General features: G+C 41.8%; 2 protein-coding genes across 2 annotated transcripts in view; one reads left to right on the top strand and one right to left on the bottom strand.

Annotated features, from left to right (window-relative positions):
• Positions 1–14786: 14786 nt before the first annotated feature.
• Positions 14787–18911, top strand: Fam237a (family with sequence similarity 237 member A). Its single transcript, XM_038341063.1, has 2 exons — positions 14787–15201; positions 18760–18911. Exons 1-2 carry the CDS (start codon positions 14787–14789, stop codon positions 18909–18911), a joined length of 567 nt encoding a protein of 188 aa, XP_038196991.1.
• A 3988-nt stretch (positions 18912–22899) lies between these two features.
• Positions 22900–26229, bottom strand: part of Dytn (dystrotelin) — a 49859-nt gene continuing 46529 nt past the window's right edge. The window contains exon 12 of the mRNA XM_038338346.1: positions 22900–23003. Within this exon, the coding sequence (XP_038194274.1) occupies positions 22900–23003 (104 nt within the window). The remainder of the gene's footprint in view (positions 23004–26229) is intronic.

The following is a 26229-nucleotide window of genomic DNA, read 5'->3' as shown; positions in this document are numbered from 1 at the left end:
GATAATACCTCAGCATAGCAAGACAAATTTTTCTAAAAGAAGCATTTATTTCTACTACTATGCCTATAATTGAATTTTCTTGGGCCCAAAGCTGAAATGACAGCATTTTGACATTCCAGAATGCAATGCAATGACACTCCAGTGCTTATTAGAAACCAATTTTGATCTATCAGCAGTCTGGTTGTTTATCAATAAAATTACAATGGCCCTTAGCAGAAAAATATTATTCTGGGTCACTATGACATGAAGGGAGAAGAGGGCAAAAGATGCAACACAAAGACAGCTGTTATCAAGCTCGAGTCTTCAGATTGCATCCTTGGAACCATTCGCAGAAGAGGTGAGATGCTTAAGATACCTCTTTGGGCACTTAGTATTTTGAGAGATGTGAATTGAAAATAAGAAATAAAAGGAAAGATGTAGAAAGTGGTTCACACAAGGTCATGGCTCTGATTGAATGGCATTGAGTTCTCAGAAAGTTCCATAGCCTTTCTCTTCAGTGCTTTGTGGGAAGCCATAAAATAAGCCATATTCAATTTGCCTTGGTTAGAGATGAAGAAATTATTTTTTTGTTCATTGAAGTTGGAAAATAAGAGCAAGCCTTGTATATATGAGACCATACACTCAGATGAAAGGAAGGACATATAATCAATTCAGTTCATTTGTGCTTTGTTCTCTAGGTATCTACTGAGTGGACTGCACCCATGTAGAGTAAAAAGCCTCCAGCTTTTTACAGATGAACGAATTGTGGACAAGTGTCCCTGGAAGTACTTAGGCTTCCTGTGTCTATACAATTTCATTCCCCCAGAAAACCAAACAACTGGTGCATCAATCAATTGCACATAATTTTTATTAGCAAACTATCACAAATATTTGCAGTGTGGGTTATCTTTCTGGCCAACTTGCCCTGCAATAAATTATGTTCTTTTCCAATGCTGGGAAAAGAAAACAGGCTTTGTCCTTGCCAGGCAAGTACTCGGCCATTGCACTTCATGTCCAGTCCTCCTGCAGTATGAAGACAGTTTGCCAAGTGCCTTTACAATTTGGTTAACACACATTCAAACATACACACACACACACACACACACACACACACACACACACACACACACACATATTCTTTTATTGCAGTCTTTCACTTAAACAAATACGCTTACTTCATTTTATAAAGCGTGATCATTGTATTTTATTTTCTCAATGCTGAAATCAACTACCTGATACAAAGCAACTTAAAGGTGGGAAGGCTTATTTTAGTTCGCAACTTAAGAAGGGTTGCAGACCACTGTGTTAACAGGAATGAGAAGTAACTAGTCATACTGCTTCCTCGGCCAGAAAGGGGAGCTCAGGCAGGAGGTAAGACTAGGCTATCTGTAATGGTCTATCCTGTCCCTTTAAGAGACAAGCCCCACCCACTCCCCCACCCTCCAGTGAGTTAAGCAGATCTTCCTTCCTGCTTGCAGCCCGAGTCTCTCTCTCTCTCTTGGTTTCTCTCTCTGTCTCTGTCTCTCAGAGGCAGCTTCTGTCTCTCCCTTCTCCCCTTCTCTCTCTCTCTCTCTCTCTCTCTCTCTCTCTCTCTCTCTCTCTCTCTCTCTCTCTCCCTACTCTTCTCCCCTTCTCCCTTCCCCCTCTATAACCCACTAAATAAATATTCAACCTCACTCTGCATGGCCTGCCTACCCATCTCTGTCTCTCACCTGCTGGGGGCTGTGACTTCCTGCCTGGGACTAGTGGCCCATAGCAGCCACTTGGGGAACTGTGCCATCTCTGCCTGGGACTGACTGCTCTGGGGACCTGCTCCTAGTCTGCTGCCTCTTGGGTTACTTTCAGCGTGGTTTCATGGCCTGCTGCCCACCGCAGCCACTTGGGGACTTGCAGCATTTTTACTTAAACCATAACACTATCAAACTTCAAGACCCACCCTCCAGTTTACTTCTTGTGGTGAGATGTCACCTACGAAAACTTCCCCAATATTCCAAAACAGCATTACCAACTGGGAACCAAGCGTTTCCAACATGAGGCTGTGGAAAACACTTCACATTCAAACTCTGACAGCATCTAGGACTGAACTCCTCATGCAAAAAGTGACTGACAGCTAAAAATATTAGTGAGATTTTGCTTTTGAAAGGAGGGTGTGGGGCTGGAGAGATGGCTCAGCAGTTAAGCTGCTCTTCCAGAGGACCCAAGTTCAACTCCCAGCACCCATATGGCAGCTCACAACTGTCTTACTCCAGTTCCAGGGGCTCTGAAACCTTCACACCAATGCATATTAAATAAATTTTAAAAGAAAAGAAAAAAAAGGAGTGTGCCCCCTGCCCCGCCACAGAAAAAAGTGAAACCCTGGAAGAATCCCAGGTAGAAGGATTCCATCCCGGCATGACTCTTCTTTCCCCAGGAATCGAGCCTTTCATTAGCTGTTAGCTCCTCCCTATGCAGTGTGCAGAGGGGAGGCTGCCGGATGGAGAGAGCCTTTGATGGCCACTCCTTGTCCTGGGACCATTTTAGAGTTAGAGGAAATTGTAAAGTCTGGAAAGTTCTATGCAGTGTTTGAACCACAGTTCATTAGAAAATTTATAAGTCAGGCTTGGAACTGTGATTTAACAACAACAACAACAACAAATGTGTTCAAGGCCGACAATGTTTGCTTAGCTTGTTTGAAACCTGGGTTCCACCCTTAGCACTACATAAAACTCTGTGTCGTACACACCTTTAATCCCAGCATTCAGGAAGCAGAGGCAGGAGGATCAGAAATTCAAAGTCATCCTCTGCTATAAAGCTGAGTTCAAGGGCTGAGTTACATAACACCCTGCCTTTAATAAATGAATGAATGGAGAAATAAACAAACAAACAAGTAGATAAACATTTAATTTAAGGTAGCCAGGCCAAGTGGGCTTGGGTCTGCCAACAGATGGGCATGCCTTTAACTTTATTTCTGCTCTTCTGATTTTCCGTCGTAGAGTTTCAGGTATAAGATCTTTCAATTGGGGAAGTTAAGGAAGAAATTCTATATTGTTTCCCAATCATTAGCTTATCTAGCCCTTCTAGGCATTTGATAAAATGTCTAACATGAATATGTCTTGATGGGTGTTTGCCTGGCGGCTTTCTGATCCTGAAGTATGTCAATGCAGTGATCTATAAAAGAGTAGAACATTCTACACTCTTCACTTGTGGCCGTCAACTAATGAGGAATAGATATCAAATCGGAAACATAAGAAACATTCTAAAACCATTTGTTTTCTCCTTGCTGGTAATAAAGCTAGTGTTCACAGAGGGAATCAATATTTTTTCTCATGTTTGTAAACTATAAAAACCAAAAAAAAAAAAACAAGAACAGCCAAACCTCACACGCCTCCGATGTAGGAAATAGTAAATTTTCATTCACATTTAATTGTCATGTTGGCTGACGTAACAACTCTTTGTCTAGAAGCCTTTTGCATTGCTGTTTAATCAAAGCCATGGGTGAATGAAGCTATGTTAAGCCAGTCATGACTCCTAGTTTTGAAAGACCCCGGAGTGGGGAGACTCTCACTCAAGTCTCAGGATGACACGACACCCCAGGAACTCACGAGAGACCATCCTTGATGCAATCACATGAGGTTTATTGACAGGACAGGAACCAGTGCACTGGGGCCGAAACTCATTTCCCACACAGGGGTAGAGAGCTCGACCCCGAGTAGCTGGGAGAAGGGGTGTTTAAGGGAAGAAACCACAACCCAATAACCCAAAGAGAGTAGGGAGAGTGTCATTGGAAAATTCCGAAAATACCAGTGATAAGCACAAGGGGGTAACTCTCTGTTTCTCAAGATTATAATCTAACTTTATGGTCAGCTAGTTCCTGGAACAGAGTCACTGAACCGGCTAACCTAGGTTTTTGGTTCTTCTCTCCCTGCTAGATTTTTTGGGCTCTACTCTTTTGCTAGAGGGGTCTGAATTTATCCGGGTCTTTCAGTTTGAATATGAGATCTTCTCGTGGACTAGAAGAACTTATACTTTATAAATAATGTATTATTTATTAATCATATTGTACTTATGTATAAATTTGAGTAAATAATTTGATTTAGGTTATCATGATGGTTAGTATCAACAGAACCTAGAATCATTTCGGAAATGGTCTTTGGGTATGCCTGTAGGGGGTTATTTTGACATGGAAAGACCCATGTTAGTGGTAGGCTAATTGTCCTACTCGCTCTGAGCAGGGAATGCTGGGCTGGGTAATATGGGTAAGGCAAGCTGAGCATGTGTTTGCCATTGCTTTCAGCTCCTAATCATGGAGAAATTGTGACCAGCTCCGTCAAGATCCTTCTGCTGGGAGATCACCACCGCGAGAGACTGTACTTTCAACTGTAAACCAAAATAATCCCTTTCCTTCTCAGGTTGCTTCTGTCAATGTAGAGAAACTAAGAGATACGTGAAGTGCAGGTTAGGAGGGGCAAGAGCCTAAGAGGAGAAATGGACTCTTTCTTAGGAGCGTATGGCTTTCAGGTGAGGTGGGTCACGTGATGTGTGGCTTTCAGGTGATGTGGGTCACATGATGTGTAGTTGAGTTTTTTTTTTATTGAGGTTTATTTTGAGGTTAAGCCCATTAAACCTCTCACCAGAAAGATTCGCTATGGCGGGTAAAAACTAGCTAGCTGGACCTGAGGGTGAACGGAATAAATCAACCCTGGCACGTTACCGCTGTTGTTCCCTATTCCTTTGCACGAAGAAGCAGTGAGGAGAAGAAGAGGCAGAAGCATAAGGCATGATCTTCAGGTTTCTAGTTTTCACAGACATAATTGGAAAATTCCATAGGCAAAGACAATGATAATACGCATATCCAAATCACAAAAGGGGCAGGCAAACCTGACAAAGCGGTGCTAAGGAACCCGTGGCACCACCCGGGAAAGAGCCAGCGAAGGGGAAATACCTGACATTCCAAGTTAGGTAAAGTTACTGAACAGCCCTGAACCTGGACTTCACCCACACCCCGACCTGTCTGTCTGGTAAGGGTGGGGCACGCTACCTTCCTGTTCAGTGCCTGTCTTCTTTAGAAATTTCTGTGTGGTCTGTAGTAGGTAATTTTGTGGGACTGACTCTATGTAAATTTGACTGTTAGAACAAAGAGTGAATGCTATCACTTTAAGGCCTCCTGGTGGGGGAGAATGAGAAGGCCATTCCGTGGCTGGTGCAGGAGAAATTACACTGCTCAGGTGTTTTGGGAATGAATCCCATTTTGAAGGGAGAATCTTGGCCTCACTAGGATTTTTCAGATACCACAGTGACTTTCTCAAAAGACAAGTGATCCCGTAGCTCTGCAAAGCGGGTTATTCCATGTGGATTAGTGTATCGGTCTGTCAGCTGTACATTTACTGTATAATGTGAGCTCCAACAGTTTTTCATGAATGTTTGGGTGTGGGGGTAGGGGTTTGGCTGCAAAGAAGCAGATGCTAAAGAAACCCATGTTCACCACATACATTGGCTACATTTATGTGGTTTCAGATATGTATGTCTAACGACACTTGAAACCTGGCAGGCACAGTCAATTTGGTAAGAACAAGGGCCTATGATTGTGTTCAAATGAATCTTGATGCAGTTTCAAAGCTTGAAGATCTAAAACAGTTGGAAAGACTAAAGTTGGTTTTGCTCTCGCGGCTGCGTTTTTCTCCTTGATCTCCATAATGCTGGCCATGATTTTACTGCATTCGTTTCTCTTTCTGCCCCTTTTACATGTTCTTATTGATTGTTTACTTAAGTAAAGCTACCTTCCTCCTCAAGAACAAAGACTCTGCCCCTCTCCACTACTGATGCATCCTCTTATGTCTCTGCACATGCAGAGAAAATATTGAACAAATAAATTACTTTGGTATGGGTATGTGTCACTCCATTTTGTGGCCTTGTTCTTTGTTTTTTTTTTTTTTTTACTCCACTAGCTTGTGGATTCAGCAGTAATTTAAGACTTATCTTGAGGACACGTTTGGAAACAGTGAGTGAGGGAGTACTGAGTCACGTCAATAACCTCTTACTTACAAAGGCGTGTGGACCACGAGGCTCACTGTCCTAACCACTCCAGGAGGTAGCCATGGCTTAGATGACTACTGGGGATGAATAGTGACTCTGTTATCTCAAGGAGGGGGTGGGGCTCAGGGCACTATGTGATACGGTTCTGTCCCCAACCCTGGTTTATTAACACTAGTCAGATGGCTATATATTCTAATGGAGGCTGTCCTAAATAACACATTCTGTTTCCAAGTGAGTGAGTTTTTCATGATCTTATTTATGTGGGGAATAAAGATCATGATCTAAAAACCTTCTGTAATGGTATTACCTTTCTCCCCCTCCTCTTCATTTACTTATTTTTACTTGAAATTTAAATGATGGCCTGTGCCTGTAATCCTGAAACTCATGGGGTCAAGGCAGGAGGATTTCAAGAATAAGAAAGGTTTCATCTTTAGGATCAGGGAAATTGTGACCTAAAAAGTGGCTAAGTAGCCGGGCGGTGGTGGCGCACACCTTTAATCCCAGCACTCGGGAGGCAGAGGCAGGCGTATCTCTGAGTTCGAGGCCAGCCTGGTCTACAAGAGCTAGTTCCAGGACAGGCTCTAGAAACTACAGGGAAACCCTGTCTCGAAAAACCAAAAAAAAAAAAAAAAGTGGCTAAGTAACAGAAGAATTGTCCTAACCGGTTTAAGCTTGAGCTTGTTGGTTGCATAGTTCCCAGTTAGCTCACACTGTCTAATGAGGTTAACCTGTGGACTGAGAACGGTCATTCCCAAGTCCCTCAACACCGGGCTTTACCCCCTCCCACTTGGAGCTTGTTTTCCCCTGACATGCTCATGTTTATAAATGCCATGTGATATAGTTGTAGCACATGCATTGGAAGCCTAAGTCCAATGATGAAGTTACGAAAGTGCTTTTACTCCCTTGCTTTAAGTGGGATAGGAAAGTCAAGAGAGTCACAGAAATGCAGAGCCTGGCCTCTGGAAGGACAGCTGCAGTCACATGCTTCTGGGCTTAGTAAGAGAAGCCAAGTCTTCCTCCTTTGTCACCACATTCAGATTTTCCACAATTTAAGACATTCCTGGCCTTGGTCCTGCCTCAAAGCAATCTGCTAGGCTTTGTTGACTCTCCACGGGAAGCTGAAGCCAAATCCTCTCTGAGGAGGTGGGGAGGGGAACAGGAGTAGGGGAGGGAATGGGAACTGGGATTGGTATGTAAAATGAGAAAAGATAGATTTAAAAATAAAGAAAGGAAAGAAGAGAGAGAGGAAAAAGACAAACAGACCGACATCCTTGGCTCAATGGTCTGTTACAAAAATTATCTTAAACTAGATGTAGAATGTTTCTTGTGTTTCAGTGGCAATGTTAAAATCTCGCTGTTGGATTTAAAATGGTTTTAGCGTGGGGAAAATAATTTTGTGTGTTCATATCTGTCATCTACTTTTAGCACTACGATATTTCAGTTCTGCTCCACTTCAGAACACATGCCTGTAACCACACCGAAGGAATATCCCCATTCAGAAATTTTAATTATAAAGTAGAGTATTGAATGAAGAAAAAAACAAACCAAAACAAAAGTGACTGGCACTTTGATTCCTTTGTCAAGACACATGAAAGAAAATTCATCAAAGCTAACCAACTACTCGCTCTAATCCAGGCTCAGTTTCAAAATGTGGCTATTTGCATAACTGAATTCAATCAACATCATTTACAAAATTATTTGTGCTAGGAGAGGAAGGCTCAGTGGGTAAAGTATTTATCATGTAAGCATTGAAAGACCCCCAATGTGGGGAGACTCTCACTCAAGCCTCTGGATAACACGATTCCCCCCCCCCCCCAGCAACTCACGAGAGACCGTCCTTGCTGCAATCACATGAGGTTTTAATGATGAGATGAGACGGGAACCAGTGCACTGGGGCCGAGACTCATAACCCACACAGGGGAAGAATTTGACCCCGAGTGGCCAGGAAAAGGAGTTTTTTAAGGGAAGAAACCACAGCCCAGTGATCCAAAAGGGGCAGGGAGGGTGTAGAAAATTCAGAAAATACCAGTGATGATCACAAGGGGGCAGCTCCCTGCCTCTCAAGATCACTCTCAGGGTCATAATCAGCTAGTTCCTGAAACACAGTATTCCAAAATACCAATGATAATCACAAGGGGGAAACTCCCTGTTTCTCAAGATTATTCTCAAGATTACAATCTAACTTTATCTTCAGCTAATTCCTGAAATACAGTCACTGAACTGGTTAATCCTAGATTTCTGATTCTTCTCTTCCTGCTTAGATTTTTGGCTATTTTCTTCCTGCTGGGGGTGGGGAGAAACCTGGATTTATCCAGGGCTTTCTTTGGGGAGACCTGAATTTAAGTTCTCATGGAAGTACACAGAACAGAAATCACTAAAGCGCCCATTGCCACCCTTGTGATGTCAGAGCTTCATGAACCACTGAGGCGTGTTCACCTGGTCAGTCTGGAAGTCATGAATGAACTATTCCTGTACCCCTGGCTAACTTTTTTCTTTCACACCTTTTGGAATCAATGTCCACCATCAACTGCACTGCACCTTGTCCTTGTGAATTGGATGACACTTAAGGTCCTGACTCATCCACTTAACCCAATGGGCCTTCCAGGAAATTGTTCCTGTTTGTTGCTATTTTCAAATGATGGAGAAGCACAAGATAATGAGAGAGAAATAATTTTTTTTTTACTATCTGATCCCAAGTGTTGAAGAAGCATCCCATTCTTAGAGGCTGCCCCATCATTTGCAAATTTAATGCACGGCTGAAGATGCAAACTGTCCACATAACTGCTCTTGAATTTCATTAAAATTAATCGGAAGTCCCTTTTAATGTCTTTGAAAATTGCCTCAAGTGGCAAAAATCAGAAAATCTACCCATGGGGCACATTCAGCTAATTGCAATTTGCTTCCCAACTAGTCATTCTTCAGCTCTATGCTGCAGCTTCATAAAACTCAAACAACCCCAGGTGTTGAGAGCTAGACAAACCAACCATTCACATAAGTGCAAAGGATTTCAAATGACCCTTTATTTCTTCAATGTTTCCTTCTTAAAATAAATGTGTATGAGTATTTGCCTGTGTGTATATATTACATATCACTTGCATGTGTGATACCCATGGAAGCCAGAAGAGGGCATCATAACTCCCAGAACTGGAGTTACAGACCATGAGCCTCTATGAGGGTTCCAGGAATTGAACCTAAGTCTTCTGGAAGAGCACCCACCGTTTTTAAATGAAGACCCATCTCTCTAGCCCATCTTCAATATTTCCAAAGAATCCACAATGGTGTTGTGGTGATGAACTCAGACATATGTTTCTTTGTATATTGACCCACTTTGTGTCCCTCCTGGTTGGCACTGGGGAACTAACAAGGAAGTAAGGATAAAGACCGCAAGAAGAGGAGAGAGTGGTAGGACATGTGTCTGTATGTGCACATCACTTAGTCAGGACAGCAAACTACAGGGAATAAAGGTAAGCAGAGCCTGACCCTAACATTTAGTGGGTAAATAACCCCAGAGAAACTGTAACATAATGAGAGGAAAGAAGGAAGATCAAAATGATGTTTTCCTTAGGACGACGTGGGGCCACATATATAAAATGATATTTTGTGATGTAAGTGCCAATTATGTGTGAGCACAGAGATTCTAGTATGTAAACATGAAACCACGTTTACCGTGATGAGATATCATGAAATGACAACTCATGTGTTCAGTGGAGGATAATGTGTTCACTCACATAGTTTGGTGACGGTTTCCCCCATCTAAGTACATGAATGGGGTACCATTTTTATCTTGCAATCATGATGATGAAAGACATGTTTGGGATTAAAGAGTCATATACTTTCCCATCCAAAAAAATTTCACCAAATTTTCCTGATAAATTGGGAAATAAAAATATTAATTATAAACTGGGTGGTGGTGGCTTACACCTTTAATCCCAGTACTTAGATGTCAGAGGTAGTCAGATCTCTGAGTTTGAGGCCAGCCTGGTCTGCAGAGTGAGTTCCAGGACAACCAGGGCTACACGGAGAAACCCTATCTCTAAAAACAAAACAAACAAACAAAAACAAAGAACCACACAGTCGAAAAGTATTCATCATAATAGAGTATATGAAAGATAGGATCTTTATCTAAATAAAAACATTCAAACAATAATTGCTTGATTTTTCTTAAATACAAATTGTTTAGTCGTGTGTTATGAGAAATATTTAATTAGGGATTCTATTTTGGGGCAAATGTGTAAAAGTTTTACTGAGACTCAAAAGTTTTAGTGTGAAGTAATAATATTGAAAAAAAGTATCTGAGTAATCACCATTAGGTCTTAAAACTTTTACTTTCGAGAATCTTTACTTCCATTAGCAAGAGCTGCTTGGGGTCAGCTGGTTGGGAGCGCAATGTCTCATACCCTCAGTGTGTTGAAGCAGGGTTGGCTTTCGAGTGTCTTCATACATACACGCAAGTGGAATGCAACAGTAACAGCCTTTCCTTCACTCCTCATCTGCCTTCATTTCAGTAAAGTCAAAATGGTCATTCCATCCTTCACTGGAGTCTCTAATCTCTCTGTTCCTGTCCACAAAGTCCCTCGCTGTCAACATCTCTGCTTCTTTGATACCCTCTTGCCTCACTTCAGTAAAACTCCCAGATTCCTTCATTTCCGTACATTTTTTTCTCTTTAAACTGCTCTTAACCACTGAGCCATCTCTCCAGCCCCGACACCTTTTATTTTTAAAAGTGAAAGAAAATGCTGCAAATCTAAGTGCCAGAGGCTGGCAGTTGACAGACACATTCTGATCGCAGGCATGTTAAGGGTACAAAAAGTTTTTTCTGAGAATCAGTGAGCTATGACAAGCGAAAGACACACAGATCAAACCCAGGCATTGGGATCCAGAGAATAATTGCCATAATTATGTTATTCTTCCTGATAAAAACTATTCAGGCATACAATGTAGCACGCTTTAAATTCATGGCCTCATACGTTATCTGAGTCTTTACTTTTGATTTTTAATCGTTGTCTTCTTTCCCACTCCTTTCTGTTCCTGCCTACAATGGTTACTCCAAAACTTTGCTCCTTTACTTTTGACCTTCAGTAGGAAAATTGAGACTGCCAGTTACTATTCCCCTCAGCTGCTTCTTCCCTGTCCCTCATATTACCCATGACACCCTTGTCCATAGGCACCCTTCCTTTCCTGCTTCAGAAGGCAAGCTGTCTGCCTTTCTCATAGGTGTTGTCTCCTCTTCTTTCTTCTGCTTCTCACTGCTGACATTTTGAACTACCCTTTCCTGATGCTCAACCCTTCTCCTCTATTGGGTTCTCTACCTCAGCTGTCAATGTGACCAAGATCCATTCCCTCACTCTCTGTATGTGTCAACATTCTACAGGGAAAGGCTGGGGTACTGTCGTCATTTTCTAACTTTCCATTCCTGTCTTTGCCCACCACAACTCCACTAACACTGAGATTAAATCACTCTTAATAGTCTCATCACTGACCTTCTATTTTCTTAGATTCAATGGAAACTTCTTTCCCTTCATTCTGTTGGAATCCTTTACTGATTCCGTGTGATTCAATTGGCTTCCTCCTAGTTGGTGAAAATCTTTCATCAGCTCTCAAGTGTTCCACACACTGCCCTTTCTTCTGAGCTCTTTGTTCCTCACGTACTTAACCATTGACCTTACCCAATGGTTTTCACCTACTTTCCATAATTTTTGATCGTTTAAACGATTGCCTGTTTGATGTAATCCAAAATCCATTCTTCTTAGCCACCTCACATGTTTTTCTGTAATTGCCAAATCTCTGTCTACATAGGATCTCCACTGGATGCCATTCATCTCACCCTTAATATGTGCAAAACCCCACTCCATGCTTTCCCAAATCTGCTCATCAAACTGCTTTCTCTAAGTCATTGGTAATTCCAAACCTCCAATTATTTAGTCCTCAGCTTGGTGTTAACTTTAACCTCTGTTTTTTACTTGCTTTCTCTATCCAGCCCATCAAAACATCTTCTGCCTAGTACAATAAACATAGTAGGGGTTTGAGCCCTTTGCTAGGTTCCATAGGAACTCTCTGTGTCTATGTTCACAGGCTGCGCTAAAATAATCACTTTTTTGATAAGGATGTCTAAAAGGCAGTGGGCTCCTTCAAATCCAGAAAATAAGACCACAGTCTCATCCGCACACCCACTTGTAGGCAAACAGAAGCAGGTCTTATCTGCCCAGTTTAAAGACAGAAACTGAAGCAAACTCAGTCCAACTGAGAGAAGAAGGAAAATCTCAGAGCTCCCTGGACTTCTCCAGAGTCCTTCCTAGTGTTACCACTGTAGGAGGTTGGCTTCCTGAGGCCTCAATAAGCCTCACCAGAAGGCCACTAGGTAATCACGGATACTGTCAAGTTGGCACAAAAGCCTTCAGTTAATAGACAGTACAAGAGTTTTTTGCTTTGTTTTGTTTTTGGAATGCTAGGGGACTTCTAAGAAAGACAGGGAAGGAAGAACCTTGACTTGAGAGCCCTTAGCTGGAAATGTTTCAGTTAAGGTGGATGCCGACCCCCAGCAAAGCCCTTGAGAAGTGATGGGCTTCATCTTGGGACTAAGGTCCTGATTGGCGGAAGGCAAAGCAGAAGGAAATCCATTCAAGCTGCTTCATCTTTTTGGAGAGCAGGAATTCTGGGGAGAAATCAGAGGGGAAAAAATAAGGACGTCCCCAGCAGTCCAGACTAAAAACAACAAGGACTCTCTAGCTTGGATCAAAGCTGAGAAGGTAATAGCCTCCCATTCATCCACTTCAGGACCTCAGTGGGGCAGAAGAAATGCACAGTCTAGCATGAATTTGCACTTGGAGTCTTCTCCTGACCCCCAAGATCTCAGGTAGTCCTCCCCTCACACCCCTTGAAACTCAGACGTGGAATAGTGAGAAGCCGGGTTCGGCCCTCCACTATCTCCCACATAGGCATCAAGATGAGTCCCAATTTTGCGACGCTGACTCACCAGTTAGGTAGGTCCTGGGAGCCCGGACACAAATAAAAAAGTGGGCGTGGGCCCGGGTTAAGGAGGGGACTTGCAGTCAACCTCCTGGTTTAGAACTTCAAACCTCTGCGGGGGAGGAGCAAGAAGGGTTCTGCAGACTGAGACCGGGACTTGGGGGCGAGAGGCAGAGCAGTTTGCAGGTCCTTTGACGTAGTGGAACACTCCCACTGCTTAAGAAGAGGCTCGTTGGCATCCAGGACGCGGAAGCTGGGCACAGTCACCTGCTTAGGGAGCAGCCTGAGTGTGTCCTCTCTGCGCACTCGAGGGATCGCGGGCAGCGCAGGTGAGCGCGGAGCGGCGCCCTTACAGACCCACAGCAGAGGCGCGGAACAAGGAGGTGAGTGGGGGCCGAGACCCTGAAGCCTGAGGCTCTGAGTGGGAGGGTGAAGCATACTAGAGCAGATTCCTGCTCAAACTCGCCAGCACCGGGCTATCAACGGGGCTCATAAAGGGACTCCTGCGTTAGGGAGCCCACCTCAGAGCTCGGAAACGTAGACCCTTTCTGAAGAGTCTTTGTCAGCTAGGTTCCTAGCACACGCACCCCAGAGTCCCAGGATATGCCAACTTCAGCACGCCGGACAGCACTCCTTTCTAAAAACTTCACGGGGATATCAAAGCTGCAATTCTTAAACAAAGAAAACCTTTGCGTGTGACTTTGATATTTCAGTTCAATAAACACAATCTTTTCAAGTAAAACTAATCTGAAAATGTTATAAAACTAAAACTTTTGAGTGGTCTGCTATTTCAAACATCACCAGGGAAGACCATGTTCAAAGACAAGCTCTGAAATACTTCTTTAGCAGTGTCTGCATCTGTGGCACTGCTGAGCAGAGAAGAAAGAGCCTGACTACTGGTGTCAAAAATCACTAATGTGATGTGGAAGTAAGCAGGGTGTGTGTCCTCCTGTATTTCTTTATGTTGAATTTAACTGTGATACACATTTTGTAAAGTTGAAGGAAAATGAGATAATTTGGGGAAAATTGTAATTTCTATAATTTCAAGGGTGTAACCTCTCCTGCACTAGTCTAAGTGACAACAGGAGAACAAGTTAGAGGGGACATGTGGTTGTTCAGATGGCTTTATTACAATAGACAGTGAGAGCCAGAAAAGTGGAGGGAGAGACAGCATTTCCCTTTAGGTTCTTGAGGTTCGCTGCAGGCAGAGAGACATTAGAAAGCATTATCTTTATTAAAGTCGTATCAGGATTGCTTAGCATTTAGGCTTGCAAAGTGTCTATCAGTTTTCCTTTGTCCTTCAGTTTCAAAATACATTTATCCACAAGTTAGGTATAAGTTGTGCGTTTATTCCTATTATAAAGTTTTATAAGTCTAGCATCTTTTAAAAGCTAAAAGCTACTATGAACATAGAAACATACAAAGACAAAAGCTATAAAATTCTTAATTGTAGTGTAGTTTTGTATTAAAAGGTTAGGTTTAAGATATTAACAAGTAAAGTCATTTGGCAGAATTTTAATTTTCATGTAGTATATTTTTAACCTGCATTCTAGGGGAAATGGCTCCACTTAACCATCTCACAGGGAGTACATCTTGGGAATTCTTTTCAGCCTAGCTGTCTTGGCTGTGCACAACCAGGACTGGGAATGGGTCATCTAGGGAGAACGAGGCTTGTGGCATGGAAAAAGGGCAAGGTCTCTTCCTAATTAGTAATAGTGGTGTGCTGCTTCTTCTCCTGGGACTGAGATTCTCAAGGGCACACTCATCTCTCTTAAGGAGTGGAAAACAAGCCTGGACTAATGTGTTTCCATGTGTACAGTTTCAGGACCATGGCTGATCCTGGGACCAGAAGAGTGATCCACTGCCCCCTGAGCCTCACCTGCTCCCTGCTCATTCTAGGAATGTGCTGTGTGTCTCCTTTGCTCTGTCACAGTCAGACAGACCTGTTGGCTCTTAACCAAGCCGATCCTCAGTGCTGGGAGTCCTCCTCGATGCTCCTCTTGGAAATGCGAAAACCTCGTCTTTCCAACACTGTTTCTGGCTTTTGGGATTTTATGATCTACCTGAAGTCATCTGAGAACTTGAAGCATGGGGCACTGTTTTGGGACCTGGCCCAACTCTTCTGGGACATCTATGTGGACTGTGTCCTTTCCAGGAACCATGGCTTAGGAAGGAGGGAATTGGCTGGAAAGGAAAAGAAAGAAGAGAAAAGCTCCACAGTGCTGCATTCAGGGATTAAACAAGGTGCATGGGCCGGGCCATCCAGTGTGACACATGAGGAAGAGGGAAGTGCCCCGGGGAAGCTATTTTCACTTACGGTGCTTTAAAGGGGTGGATGTCAAGAGGGTTCATATAACAGAATAGCTGTTTATGTCAACATAGTGTGTTCACTCTAGCACTTCCTGTGCTAGAGTCATTAGGAAGAGGAAGTGGGGACCGATGTATAAATTGCAATGTAAAGATGTAAGATTTGCCCACAAATGAAGACTTATTTTTTATTTAATGCTAACTTGAATGTAAGTTGATGCTTCCTTGGCGTGGAAATAGTAAGAAGTATGTAGGTGTTGGGGCAGGGAGATATTTATAGCACGGGGACTCTTGCCCCCTTGAAACTGAGAACAAAGCATCACTTTCATGCAAATGAAGGAGCATCTTGAGAGATACTTAACCGATGATGTCTAGAGCAAAAGTATCAACCTACGTATATTTATTCCTTGTTGTTGCTTCAATGAATCACTAATAAGTCATTAACTTCTACTAAGTACTTAATTTTTAAAAGGTTGTAGCTTCTTGAAAGTTGGGGGATTTTTTTTTAACTGCAGTGAATACCATATACTAATTGAAATATAGTCTTCTCTAGAGGTCTAGGAGAAATGCTACGTTCACAAAATTAGAATGCGAGGGAGTGAGCCCCTGGAAGTTATGAGAGACACCTGAGCCCTAGTCATACAGTGTGCCTTCCTTCAAGAAGGTTCCAAATCTAGTAGCAGGGTCTGTCCAGGTATAGCTACAATTATTTGTGTACTAGTGGTAAATTAACTAAGCTTTGTTAGCGAATGTTTAATTGTGAGCATTGTTATATGTCTCTAAAATGGTTCAGCTGAAGAAAGATCTACCAATAACAGTTGCACAGCTACCCTTTCCTAAGATTTTACAGGGTGCTTATCAAATCCATAGCTTGTTCTTTCCTCATTAACTAAAAATCCCTCAAGATTCACTGAGCTGAAAAACCAGACAATTCTCTACGCCTATTTTTAAAGTAAGGGTCACAATAACTTTTCCTAGTTTTACTTTTCAGATGAAATATTCTCTCAGCAGACTTGCTACTGAAGTACAAATACATGATGGCCATCTTTAAACGTTGGGTATCTTTAAACATTGGGTATCAAAAACACAGTGAGCTGAAGCTGCCCAGGCATCGGCATCAGCTAGGAAGGTCATACGTCTTCTTCTTCTGAAGCCCTCTGATTGTGCTGTAGAAATCCTGCCTTCACTTTCCATAATTATAACAAATGTCTACAGAATAAGTGAGGAAAATATTATTGTGATCAGCTGAACATGAAAAAAATTATGCCTCTAAAATTTCAGCTTTGGGAGTCACTTTTCTGCTCTTCACTGGAGAGTAGAGACAGACTCAGCTGCTCTGCAAACTTTAGGAGAAGCTGATCTGGAAAGAGCTCAGTAGCAGAAGCTAACATTTCCCTTTATTAAAGTTATTTTAATGTTTTGCACAAGCAATTGTTTGAAGATTAGGAAATGAGATTTTCCATTTGGTTGGTCTAATCAATGGATGGGGTTTTGGGTCAAGGAGATACATGTTCGAAAGTTAAATAGTTACAGGAACACTGTGATTTCCTTTCAAGAAGCCTCATTCAATCTCTAGTGGTTCAAGCAGGCTCTGGATGTACCATGGCGGATCCTCTAGTGAATTTTGCTTTTGTTCCTGGGGATGGAGTGCTGCGAAGTTGCCGGGAGTGAAGAGGTGTTTGTCTCCCTAGTTCTCAGGGAAATCATAGCGTTAGGTCAAAAGGACATAGCTAAAATTACTGCATACGTAATATACAAAAGGCTTCTGTTCTTACGTCTTTACAATCATTTACTTTGAAGCCATTTATGAACTCTTCCTATGAATTGTTTTTTGCTAAAATATGTGACCCATGAGATACTGTTCATAGTGTATCACATTTGTTACTATTGCATCATCAAATATGAAAACAAGCGACATCAAATAGGTATAGAATCTTGAGAAAATTAGCGTATTCTTACACTTTTCATCAGAAAGAGGAGGATATGGAACTTAGATGGATCACCAAGTCTCTCTGTGTTCTCTGTTTGAGTGTCCTGAGATTCTATGAAAAGCCCTTACTAACTCTGGAGACACTGGAAAAGTTTTATCCCCAAGAATAAGTGATCGAGTTGGACAACGACTGGGACCCTATAACTGTTTTTAACAATAATAAGCAGGGACAGAGGAAGCCAGACATGAGAGCTCTAAAAATTCTGAGGGCTACAGCTGACGTTATGAGTAAAGATTCCAAAGATTACTTTTAGTTTAGAAAGACATTAGCTAATGATCGCTGGATACTGACTAATACATTTTATGGAACCTCTGAATAGAATCTATATACCCAGGTTATATATAGCCTCTACATTCTGATGGGGTTATGGTTCTGGAAAGGGGGGAGAGGGAAAGAAGAGATGGAAAGTGATGGGGAGAGGGGAGAGAAGAGGGGAGAAAAGGAAGAAGGGAGAAGGGAGAAGAGAAGAGAAGAGAAGAGAAGAGAAGAGAAGAGAAGAGAAGAGAAGAGAAGAGAAGAGAGGAGAGGAAAGAAGGGGAGAGGAGAGGAGAGGGGAGGGGAGGGGAGGGGAGGGTAAGGGAGGGGAGGGAGTGGAAGAACAAGAGGGAAGGGGAGAGAGGGGGAGAGGGAGGGAAAAGGCAAGAGTGAGAGACTGATTTAGGATAGTACACTGATAACTCCCAAAGAGGAAACAGCAGACTTCACTCAGAAGGCTGTGAAGATTTCTCTGCAAATAAAAAGACTTGTGCCCTCTTCCTTTAGCAGATTTTGCTTTGCCACTAAGAAAGATGGGACTGGGGGTGGGGCAGATAATCTATATTCTTGGGGCTTCAGTTGTGAGGGTTTTAAGGGGAAGGGGTAGTAAGAAAAGTTAAAATTTAGATTTATAATCTGATGATGTCTGTAATAAGTGCCTAACCAATGTCCATAGTTCCTATTTTTAAACACTAAACACAGAACACACTGCTTCAGCAATATGAAGAGATCTTATTTTCTGCTTTACTCTAAGAAGGTTCCTAAGCCACATACTCAGCAAGCATCCATCTGTAACTTGATTGTCAGGAAGTGTCACAAGTTGCAGCCAATGATGAGGCACAAGACCCTTCACTCCAATAGTATCTATAAGAAAAACATCCCCAATAAAATAATAGTTGAACATCTCACAGAGTAAGCATGAAATGAGGGTAACACTATCTCTGGAAGGTTGTATTATGGGAAGTTTAAAATGCTTGCTTTATGTTTCTATATTAAACATGATAAAATAGTGATAAACACACTAATTTAATTGACAAATATTATAAATGATAGCAATTTAATTAACTTAGGCTATACAAGTAAAATTCACAGGACAGAAAATATTACAAATACAAAATTACTTATATGTTCTAACTGTATATAGACTTGTGAATTTGGAGTAGCAAAAACATCAGTTCTTTCTTTAAGAAGGACAACTAACCTAAGGGTGATTTAATGAATTCATTAAGCTCCTTTTCTCTACTTTCAGGTGCAAATCCTCAGCTCCTAAGAACCCCTTTCTCAAAGAAAAAAGAGCTGATTGAAGATTTGATAAGCGTGTATATGCACAGGCAGGCATCTGGGTTCACTGGAAAAGTGAAGCTACAAGTAAAGAGAAAAGAAAGCCACCTTCAGAGCTAACGCAAATCTTGAAATTAAAATAGGGAATATTTTCCTTTGATCATTTATGTATTTGAAGTGAAGTGAATGTCCAGAGGTGACGATCACGTTAAGTTCTCCAAGAGTCCTTTGTTTCCAGCTTCTTGGTTGCTAGCCAGTGTCTTCATACGGTGTCTACAGGAGCTAAAGACCTCCCGAAGATGACTGGGGGATGAGAGCTTCCTCTCTAGGTTGTTTGATAACTCACCTGGGGAGGCCTGGCCGCGCTGACGAACTAGAGGGCCGCACACTTACCTTGCATAACACGCATCACAACACGCATCACAAGCCATTGCTTATGACACTGGCCTGGACGGACGATTCACATGCGTGGTATCACTTTCATTCTTGACCTTATCTGAGAGAATAGTTTTGAATATGGAATGAGGAAGAAACCACAGGGGAAGAAAACATTCATTTAATGAAAACAAAATTAATAAAAGCTTTGGCTCCCAACTGGTCTTATTGGATTCTCTTTATTTAAATCTTTAATATTAGCACAAACTGTGTCCAAATGCTAATAAGACAGCATAATTATCTTTCAATTATGCAATTGCTGTTTGATTAAATATTAAGGCTCTATAAGTGGTTGTCCTTTGCATTGAAAAGCAAAATAAAATGAAGATGCAGTTTCACTGGAGGATTAGCTGGGTCCTAACAACATGGGATGGGACACGCTGGTGGTGGGTGGTGGGGGAGATGCCATGGTGGTGGGTGGCAGGGCAGTCTTAGGTTTTGGTTGATTGGGAGAATAAGAACATTAAAGAGCTAGCACTCCAACTGCTTTTATACATAGGCTCACTCTCTGCATCTGTCCTGTTTTCTCTAAGGTATTTCATCCAATTCATTAAAACCTACTGACAGGACACAACTCTCAGTCAATGGTTTCTCCCTCATCGTGGTCTTACATACTACAAGCTAGCAGTTTTTGCGTTTTTCATTGTGGTAGTTTGAATGTAATTGGCCTCTATAATCCCAAAGGGAGTGGCACTATGAGGAGGTGTGGCCTTGTGGAGTAGGCATGGCTTTGTTGGAGTAAGTGTGTCACCATGGAAGCAGGCTTTGAGGTCTCCTACATGCTCAAGATACCAACCACCCAGGGTCACAGACCATTTCTCTTGCCTGTAGTTGTAGGAATCTCAGCCAGTTCTCCAGACCATGTCTGCCTGCACGCTGCCATGTCCCACCACGATGATAATGTGATGTAGGAGGGTCATCTGTTTATCTGTTGTTTCACTGGTTAATTAATAAAGAAAACTGCTTGGCCTGATAGGTCAGAACATAGGTAGGTGGAGTAGACAGAACAGAATGCCGGGAGGAAGAAGGCAGTGAGGCAGTCGCCATGCCTCTCCTCTCGGAGACAGACGCAGGTTAAGATCTCTCCAGGTAAGCCACCACCACCTTGTGGTGCTACACAGATTACTAAATATGGGTTAAAGCAAGATTTGAGAATTAGCCAATAAAGGGCTGAAACTAATGGGCCAGGCAGTTTTTAAATGAATACAGTTTCCATGTAATTATTTAGGGTATAGCTAGCCAGTGGTGCGGGAGCCGGGTGGCGGGACGCAGCCTGCCCCTCCTTCTACAATAATGGACTTCACCTCGGAAACTTTAAGTGAGCCACCCCAATGAAATGCTTTCCTTGATAAGAGAATTCCTGGGTAAACTTGAGGCAAGAGAGTAGGGTAGAGAGGAGGGGATGGGGAAACATGAGGGAACAGGGATGGAGTGGGAGAGCATGGCATGGATATCTTGATACAGGGAGTCATTACAGGATTAGGGAGAAACCTGATGCTAGGGAAATTCCCAGGAATCCATAAGAATGACTCCAGCTAAGACTCTTAGCAATAGTGGAGAGGGTGCCCAAACTGACCTTTTTCTCTACTCAGATTGGTGACTACTCTAACTGTCATCATAGAACCGTAATCCAGTAACTGATGGAAGCAGATGCAGAGATTCACAGCCTAGCACCAGGCTGAGCTCTGGGAGTCTAGTTGAAGAGAAGGAGGAGGGATTATATGAGCAAGGGATATCAAAATCATGATGGGGTAATCCACAGAGACAACTGATCCAAGCTCGTGGGAGTTCAAAGACTCTAGACCAACAGCTGAGGAGCCTGCATGGGACCAAACTAGGACCTCTGCATATGGAAGCCAGTTGTGTAGCTTGGTCTGTTTGAGGGGTCCTGGCAGTGGGACCAGGATCTACCCCTGGTGTATGAGCTGACTTTTTGGAGCTCATTCTTCATGGTGGATGCTTTGCTCAGCCTTTATGCAGCAGGCAGGAATTTGATCCTGCTTCAACTTAATGTGCCATGCTTTGTTGACTCCTCATGGGAAAACTTACCTTACTGAGGAATGGATAGGAGATGGTTTGGGGGGGAGGTGGGAGAGAAAGTGAGAGGAGGGGAGGGAGGGAGCACTGTGGTTGGTATGTAAAATGAATAAATTTGTTTTTAAAAAAATTTTAAAATATGTTGCTGTGGTAATGGTGCCTCTTCACAGCAACAGAAACCTTAACTAAGACATTGATTTTTTTTTCACAAAGAGTCAGGACATGAGTGTTCCTGGTTCTGTGGGCTGTACTGTGCCTCTTGCCTAAGTAGAACTGGATGAAATAGAGTCAAAGGTGCTCAAATGCTATTGTGGACACTGAAATTTGAATCCATAAAACTTTCATAACAGTCTTTTCTTTTGACCTTTTAAGTCATTAAAAAAGATACAACCACTTTTTCGCACATAGCCTGTACAAAACAGGCAGTGGGCAGCAATTAGCTGTTGACCTGTGCTATGGTGTGCACTTATCAAGTTTGCAAGGAAGATTCTGGGATGATACGTGAAGGAAAATGACTATATTAAGTGGCAAAACCTAAAGAAAAATTATGGTTCATTTAAAAGAAAAAATAATTTTGGCATTAGATTGAGAGAAACACAATGCTAAACATGTCTGGGCCTTATTTCACTTTGTAGGCAATCCTAGGAATGACTGGTGACTCATTCTGTAACAAGGACTGAAAATCAAAGCATTGAAGTCACAGCAACATTTATTGAGAGAAATAAGAGACTAGGGACAAGTATGGAGTCAGGCACAGGGTTCAAATCTGGCATGAAGTGCTGGCTGAACAACTTGGAAGTTTGACCTCTTTATGTTTTCTTTTATCCTCATAAAAGAAGCTAAGGACTCCTTAGGTCTGTTATGAGAATTAAATGTTAATGTATATAATATCCTTAGAAACTACGTGTTTTTCACGGTAGATATTATTCTAGAAATCAATATAACCATCAACAATAATTCAACACAAGGGGAAAGCACTCATTTGAGCATTTTTGATAAAACCCATCAGACATGGATGTTTTTAGAAAGAAACATTTTTTTAAAATATTTGAGCTTCTTGTTGATTTGTATATGATTATGAGGAATGGTACAGAGATATATATGTCTCCTTTGTTCAATTTCTCCCACTATGAACATTTCATAATTATACTACAACATCCCAACTAGAAAATTGACGATGGCACAATCCAGATTTTAAATAGATTTCATCAGTTTTATATGCACTCAAGCGTGTGTGTGTGTGTGTGTGTGTTCAGTTCTTTGCTAAACCCGTTGTTTAACAGGTTGAGCCATACAAATGACACTTGAAGGCTTTTTTTTTTGCATTCATGTAGATCACACAATTGAATATTATTACCGAGATATATAGCATAGCAATCTGATAGAAATCAGCTACCTGGATTTGATCTGCTGCTGTGTGGTCTCTTTTCCCTCCTTTGCACTTCTTCACCCTCTAAGTTTAACTCTACATTGAAGGACTAGGGTTCATGAGTAGAGAGGTTAAAGAAAATAACCCAAACAAGTTCACACCCTCATACCAACTATTTAAAGAGAAGCTAAAGACTTAATTCTTTTAAATTCAGATTTTGAATACGGGTTTTATCGTCACACCAAGCCTTTCAGTCTGAATTCCTTTTCACTCCATGCTGGGTAAGGTGATTTGGTCCACAAGGGCAGAGAAAGCCCTGCACACCTGCTCAGCTCTGCCATAGAGCTCCATGTCCAAAGCAGGATGCGGACCTGAAACCAGCAAGCAAAAGAAATTTTAGGAAATACATCTCCTGGAACCTGAAGATCTGTGTGGCTACAGCTCTCACCCACAAAGGATCAGATCCCGTCTTTCTCCATTCTCCCTGTTCTCCAGTCACTATCCAGGCCACCCCATGGGGTCGGAGAGCCGACTGGAGAATGCTCTCATAGAAACATGGCTGTATATTGTCACCTCCTGAAGAGTGTTGAAACACACGGGTAACCACTCCCCACCGCAGGAGTTGTGTTCAGTCCCTCTGGGACCAGCCAGCATATCTGTATCTGCAAAGTCCAGGTGGCACCGGTGCTGCTGGTTGAGGAGCCATATTCTGAGACCACCTCCCTGCCACTAACGAAGACAGAGACCCCCCCTGCCCAAGAAAGCCACAACTCATAAATGCAAAGAGTAACCCATTGTGAGGAACCCAGCTTCAGTTGACCCATGATACAATGCAACCTCTATACTAAGGGAGCATCATGGAAGGGAGATGAAAGCCAGAGGACCAGGGCCTCTGTTGTGAGATAGTGTCTTCTATATGCAACAGGGAAGTCGTATCCATGAAACGTCAATAATATGGCTGCCTGAACAGTGACAGCACCAGCTGAAATGCCAGTGGGAATGGGGAAGATCTCACGGGGCTCTACCCCTACATGAAGAGCTACTAACAATTAATGGTTACTGAGTCTTCCCCAGTGAGGAGTCCTCTACCTGGTTATCTAATACCAAGTAGATCCTAAAACATACACATACAATCCTAACATCAACATATACAGTCCTAAAAACATATACACACAGCAGCGCTATATGGACTTAGTAGGTTGTATTTATACATTTGTTCATATGATATACAGCAACACTAATAATTAAAGAAAAAGAGGCCATAAACTTGAGAGAGAGCAAGGACTGGAGATAAATATGGAAGTGATGAGAGGGGGCAGGAGGGAATAAATGGTATAAATACAGTACATATATATCAAAGTAAAAATTAATTTTAAAAAAGATTTGAGTGTGCCCAACAATCTGCTGTAATAAGGATTGTGTTATAGAACAGGATTTGGCAGCTGTTTTTCAAAAGTTGGGGTGTGTAATATTCAAAACAAGAATTTTCTTAAAAGAAAATCTGTGTTTATTTACATTTAAGCGTTCCCCTAACATGTTGAAGAAGTAAGGATACATGTGTGGAGATAATTTTTTTTTAAATAAATCTTCCCAAACTGCTAAGAATGACAACCTGTAAGAAAGCAGGCAAGTGAAGGTCACGCTGAGGAAGTGGCTTGCAGGGAAGTTGCGAATTTTGCCATTCTACTTCACAGTCAACACATATTATTACACAACTGAAGAGAAACAAGATCATACCCTGAAGACTCAGGAACTCTTCCTATAGTGATATGGTTATATCGTCACTCTATCTGCACTGTTTTCTGCCTGACCCACGACGAGTACAAGCCATTGCTACTCTATGGACCTCTCACATTGCTCCAGGTAAACAAGGACCTTGGATAAATCATATTTCATAGCCTGGATAAAATTTTTTTTCCAGCAGAAAACCAATTTCAAAGTGTTATTTTTCTTTCCAAAGTAATAAAAATTTAAATATAAAAGTACATTTATTGAACTGTTGACTTTTTATTTATTTATTTGCCTGTGCATGTGTGTGTACACATGTGGAGCTTGCACCTCCGCACATGTGTAGATCAGAGGACAATTCTCTCCTTCCACCATGTAGGTTCCAGAAACATCAGTCTAGGTCAGTCTACTTCACTTGGTGGCCACCTCTTCTGCCCACCAGTAAAAACTTTAAATATAGTGATACAGAAATAGCAGTAATCCATTTCGCAAGAGGTTTTTTTTTGTTTGTTCTTCTTAGCTCCATTCTTTCAAAAATATGTTTTAAAAATATCAGAAGATATGACCCACCATCTATCCCACTACTTGATCTATACTTGTAAAACACACACACACACACACACACACACACACACACACACACACATACATGCAGACCAAGTAACAGGCTACGTACAAATAGGTATGCGTGTATGTGTTGAAGTAATATAGCACACAGATTAAACACTAAAGAGATAAAGTATCTGTGGAACTACAGATGATTCAGAGGGAATCACAATAGCAAAATTATTCACTTAAATATAATTCACATCAGGAATGTGTTAGAGAAGTATCAGTGGTAAATGTAGAGACTAGAAATTACTGCACTACCTGGTCTATGATTACTCCTCTCTCTAGGTAACTGAATGACATGAACCCATGTCCTTCTTAAAGTAATCAAGCCAGCCAAGTGGATGCACACCTCATTTCAGTAGTGTGGTCTTCTGTATCCTCTTTAATAAATTTATTTTCACCAGATGGCTTTGGGGCTATAATAGTTTTGACTGGTAATGCTCTTTTTCTTTGAACATGTTTAACACATCAGATTAATTTCTCTCTGCCTTGAGAAATGGATGTATCGTGTTATGAAGGCTGTTTTTTGCCATGTTCAAAATTTTCTTTTGTATTTGTGTTCTGCAATTTGATTATAATGTGTCTTGTTTTGTGGAAGACTCCTTTGAGCTCATATAATTTGGGGTCCCCAGGGCTTCATTCTTCTTCCACTCCACTGTGTTTCCAATCCTTGGTGCTTTGGCCATTGTTTCCTTGGCTGTGCTTCCGGACCCTCTCTCTGCTCTGCACCTACAGCTTGTGTCATGGGCACGATGGTGCTCGGCAGCATCCCGCATCTCTCGGGCCTTCTTCTCTCCTCACATTTCTCCTCTGGCTCCCTTCAGCTTGATTCTATTTTCCAGTGGGCTCTTCCACTGAAATTTTTATTTTCTCTTTGAATTTCTGTTTAATTCAACACACTTTGTTTTTTATTAAAATTCTTATTTTTCATTCATTGGTCACCTGAGTTCATCGAAGATCTTTCTGGAAGATTATTATGCCAACCTAAAAGCTAACTTAAAATATTGGTAAACTTCTTAAATCTTTCTGTTAGTCCTGGCTTCTGTTTTGTTGTTAGAAGCCCCCAGATTGTAAAACGTAAAGATAGATCCTTTCAATCCTGCAAGTCAGATTTTTTTTTTTTTTACAAAAGTCTTTACCACTGTTACCACCACCACCAGCAATAAAACCAGAGCCCACACCTCCTATAAAAGCATCTTAATGATTCTACTGACTCTGTACTTAGAAACAAATAAAATGTTGGGACTTTAAATTTTC

The sequence above is a fragment of the Arvicola amphibius genome, chromosome 8 (assembly GCF_903992535.2).
Source record: "Arvicola amphibius chromosome 8, mArvAmp1.2, whole genome shotgun sequence".
Classification (NCBI taxonomy): domain Eukaryota; kingdom Metazoa; phylum Chordata; class Mammalia; order Rodentia; family Cricetidae; genus Arvicola; species Arvicola amphibius.
Note: the sequence above shows the minus strand (reverse complement) of the source record. Positions and strands in the feature narration are given on the sequence as shown.

What these genes read in the sequence shown, in the direction of transcription:
- Fam237a (XM_038341063.1), top strand. Translation starts at nt 14,787, where the DNA reads ATGGCTGATCCTGGGACCAGAAGAGTGATCCACTGCCCCCTGAGCCTC. An exon ending in GCATTCAGGGATTAAACAAG is followed by an intron (nt 15,202 to 18,759) that starts GTGCATGGGCCG and finishes CTCTACTTTCAG; the next exon opens with GTGCAAATCCTCAGCTCCTA.